Genomic DNA, 4,719 nt, shown 5'->3' on the forward strand with positions numbered 1-4,719 from the left:
TCAATTTGCTAGGGAGCATAAAGATTGGACTCTGGAGCAATGGAAGCAGGTCATGTGATCTGATGTGTCCAGATTTACCCTGTTCCAGTGATGGGCGCATCAGGGTAAGAATAGAGGCAGGTGAAGTGATGCACCCATCATGCCTAGTGCAAAATCTTGGTGAAAAATGAATGCAACACTGGATGGAAATAGATCTTGTGACATTGCAGAAGCTTATTGAAACAATGCCACAGTGAATGCATGCTGTAATCAAAGCTAAAGCAATGTCCAATGAAATATTAGTGTGACCTTTTTGTTTTGGTGGCAACTTTTCTTTTGGCCAGGCAGTGTATTTACTTGTATATAAATACTAAAATAAACTACTACTTACTACTACAGTAAATACTAAAATAAACTACTACAAACCGGATTCCAAAAAAGTTGGGACACTAAACAAATTGTGAATAAAAACTGAATGCAATGATGTGGAGGTGCCAACATCTAATATTTTATTCAGAATAGAACACAAATCACAGATCAAAAGTTTAAACTGAGAGAATGTATCATTTTAAGGGAAAAATCTGTTGTTTCCAAATTTCATGGCGTCAACAAATCCCAAAAAAGTTGGGACAAGTCCATTTTTACCACTGTGTGGCATCCCCCCTTCTTCTTACAACACTCAACAGACGTCTGGGGACAGAGGAGACCAGTTTCTCAAGTTTAGAAATAGGAATGCTCTCCCATTCATGTCTAATACAGGCCTCTAACTGTTCAATCGTCTTGGGCCTTCTTTGTCGCACCTTCCTCTTTATGATGTGCCAAATGTTCTCTATAGGTGAAAGATCTGGACTGCAGGCTGGCCATTTCAGTACCCGGATCCTTCTCCTACGTAGCCATGATGTTGTGATTGCTGCAGAACGTGGTCTGGCATTATCGTGTTGAAAAATGCAGGGTCTTCCCTGAAAGAGATGACGTCTAGATGGGAGCATATGATGTTCTAGAACCTGAACATAGTTCTCTGCATTAATGGTGCCTTTCCAGACATGCAAGCTGCCCATGCCACAAGCGCTCATGCAACCCCATACCATCAGTGATGCAGGCTTCTGAACGGAGCGTTGATAACAACTTGGGCTATCCTTGTCCTCTCTGGTCCGGATGACATGGCGTCCCAGTGTTCCATAAAGAACTTCAAATCGTGACTCATCTGACCACAGAACAGTCTTCCATTTTGCCACAATCCATTTTAAATGACCCCTGGCCCAGTGCAAATGTCTGAGCTTGTGGAGCTTGCTTGGAAATGGCTTCCTCTTTGCACTGTAGAGTTTCAGCTGGCAACGGCGGATGGCACGGTGGATTGTGTTCACTGACAATGCTTCTGGAAGTATTCCTGAGCCCATTCTGTTATTTCCTTGACAGTGGCATTCCTGTTTGAGGTGCAGTGACGTTTAAGGGCCCGGAGATCACGAGCATCCAGTAGAGTTTTACGGCCTTGACCCTTACGCACAGTGATTGTTCCAGATTCTCTGAATCTTTTGATGATGTTATGCATGGTTGATGATTATAACTTAAAAGTCTTTGCTATTTTACGCTGGGTAACACCATTCTGGTATTGCTGCACTATCTTTCTGCGCAACAATGGTGGAATTGGTGATCCTCTTACCATCTTGGCTTCTGAGAGACACTGACACTCTGAGAAGCTCTTTTTATACCCAATCATGTTGTCAATTGACCTAATTAGTGTTAATTGGTCTTCCAGCTGTTCGTTATATGCTCAATTTCCTTTTTCCAGGCACTTATTGCTACTTGTCCCAACTTTTTTGGGATTTGTTGACACTGTGAAATTTTGAATAAACATATTTTTCCTTTAAAATGTTACATTTACTCAGATTAAACTTTTGATCTGTCATCTATGTTACATTACAAATAAAATATTGACATTTGCCATCTCCACATCATTGAATTCAGTTTTTATTCACAATTTGTTTAGTGTCCCAACTTTATTGGAATCCGGTTTGTACTTACTACTACTACTGCTTGTGTACAGAACTTTGTTCCATCTCATGTAGCACATGGGATGGTAATGACAAAATTTACTTGAACTTGGAAGTACTGTATCCCTACTTCATGGTTTTTCACTTGTTGCGGGGGGGCGTGGTCCCAAACCCCCGTGATAAACAAGGGACTACTGTATACATCTTTTTTTTTAGTTTAGCACCATTGGTCAATAAAACTAATTTACTGGTAAATATGCTTATGTGTATAAAAAAATAAAATAAAAAAGGTGTTGCAAGTAACTGAACAATACGTCTCACAAAAAATACAAGTGTGTCACGTTACATTTACAGAAACGATTGATCATTAATCTTGAAGTAAAGCTTGGACCAGACACTGTGCCTAAACACACAACTTCATTTTTTACATTTTTCATTTTGAGTGGAATGGATTGTTGCTAAATAACTGCAAACTGAACTCCATTTGTGTTTGTAATTTTCACTCATCTGAGAGAAAAACTCTTGCAACTTAAAACAAAATGTACAGTGAGTTTATGGTGTAGTAGTATGAGTTTTGTTATGCTGATGGCTCTCTTTTTGAGAATAAAAGTATATACATTTTTCAATTTCATTTTAGTATACCGAGCTACTTCTTCATGCAGACAAAAAACTGTATTATATTTATGACCATGTGGTTTCAACTAATAGCCTTTTAAAATGAGCTATTGATTCTCCCTGCAACATTTTAAAAAATAAACCTTGAAACAAATATATTTGACAGCAAGAAGCATAACCCACTCAAAGTGATAGTATAAAAAAGTAATAAGAACAAAAAAAAAAAAAAAAAAAACTGGTGACAAATGACACCTGGTATTGTTATTAAAAACTAAAAAAAATTGTTGTAGTAAATGGATGCTAGAAACTGAATAAACACTTCTTAAATCAATTTCTACATTGTGAATCAGGTAATATGCTTTCTGTTAATAAGAGATCATCAAGCAAATCACACATTTCTTAAACAGGAAACATTTAACCAAAATTAAGCTAATCAAGATTTATTATTAAAACAATTGTCTTTTTTAAAGTCTATGCAGCGTTCGTACTTTCAGTGTAATTAAGTTTCGTTGTGAGTCAATTCTCCCAGTGAGAAAGAATCATTACTCAATAAAAATCTAGTCTTATTTGATGTTGGACAGACAAAACTAACATTTCTCAGTAAAAACTTGGGCTTTGTGCTTTCAGAAGCATATATTTTTTTAAATATTTGTACAAGTTTTAGTATCCAAACAGATTGTGGTAATAAGAAGTTCAGAGGTGACATCACAGAGACTCAGGTTTCACGTATCCTAAGCTGTAAGCACCTTTTCATGTTATTTAATTGCTCCAATCGTCTTACCTTCCACGCCACTGATACACTTGACTCGATCGCGAACCTCCACATTGTATCCCTCGAATGACATGAAGACTCCATCAGGGTGGTAGGGTTCGCGCTGGGCGTAAACCTTTGAGTAGCTGTGTTGGAACTCAAACCGATCGTAGCCATCATACTGAATTATTTTGCCGTACACCTCAAAGTATTTTTCCATCCAGCTGAAAGGCAGGTATACCTCCCCGCCCTCTCGCCTGCCTTTGATGGTGGAGTCATCGTTGATCAGGCAATCGATCTCTTCATATTTGACTCCGCCAAGAACACCGACGACAGGAGGGGGTTCAGGAGGTTGTGGAGGTTGCTGCTGGTTGCTGATGCCATCATCCCTGATCTTGGGGCTTGGAGCCACGAAGGCAGCGCGGGGCAGGAAGCGAATGGAGGTGTCACTGGCACAGCGGTTCCATAGCAGCACCGTGATGAGAGTGAAGAGAGCGCAGATAACAATGAGGGTCTTGTAGTTCACCCGTGCAGCCAGGCAGCGCATGTTCACAACCAGCCTGTGAAACACACACAAAAAACAGCACATTAAATACACATTCAAGACTTCTGTGGATCACTGAAAAGTCAGATGACTTGAAGAAACAAATGCAAATATTTAATTTCCACATTTACCTGCCTTAACTCTCTTATTTGAATAATACTACTATTAATATTATTATTCAACATTTAACATATTTAACATTGGTGGAAAAAAAAATCTTTTGGCTACTCCCTTCTTCAGGGGTCGCCACAGTGAACCAACTCGCATGAAGACTTCGTGATTGTTTTTACGCCGGACGTCCTTCCTGACACAACCCCAGACCACCGAGCTACCTCAGTCCTCTGTGTGGAGCAGAGAGCTGCTGTCTAGGGTGCCTGGGGGAGCAGATGGTGGGGGTTAAGGGACTTGCTCAGGGGCCCAGAGTGGGGCAAATGAGAGTGGAGACAGGTGTGGGTGTTCCACCTTTTCCACCCACATTTTTGATGTTAGTTCGGGGAGTCGAACCAGTGACGTTCCAATCACAGGCCCACCTTCTCTAACCTCTGCACAACCACTCCCCCATTTAACATTAGTGAATAAAGCCTTTAAATATGGCTTATTAAAAAAAAACAGAATTTAGAGTTGAACCGCTCTTCAGTTTCACTGTTTCATAAAATACGACATAAACTTCATAATTTTTCTATTTTTAATTGTTGATGAACATGAAGACATAACTTGTGTAATAGAAACTGCATATTTAACCAAGCCCAAGTTATCTTATCTTATCTGACAGCTGCTCCTTCTCATTTAATTATTTTTACTTTTAAAAAGAGACTTTAGTTTTTTTTTTTTTTTTTTTT

The 4,719-nt window shown here is 39.2% G+C and overlaps 1 protein-coding gene across 1 annotated transcript in view; it reads right to left on the reverse strand.

Moving 5' to 3' along the window:
* Positions 1-4,719, reverse strand: part of LOC119426800 (D-glucuronyl C5-epimerase B) — a 92,068-nt gene that overhangs the window by 279 nt on the left and 87,070 nt on the right. The window contains exon 3 of the mRNA XM_037694384.1: positions 3,367-3,896. Within this exon, the coding sequence (XP_037550312.1) occupies positions 3,367-3,883 (517 nt within the window). The 5' untranslated portion in view covers positions 3,884-3,896. The remainder of the gene's footprint in view (positions 1-3,366; positions 3,897-4,719) is intronic.

Source organism: Nematolebias whitei, chromosome 2 (assembly GCF_014905685.2).
Source record: "Nematolebias whitei isolate Nwh7 chromosome 2, NemWhi1, whole genome shotgun sequence".
NCBI lineage: Eukaryota > Metazoa > Chordata > Actinopteri > Cyprinodontiformes > Rivulidae > Nematolebias > Nematolebias whitei.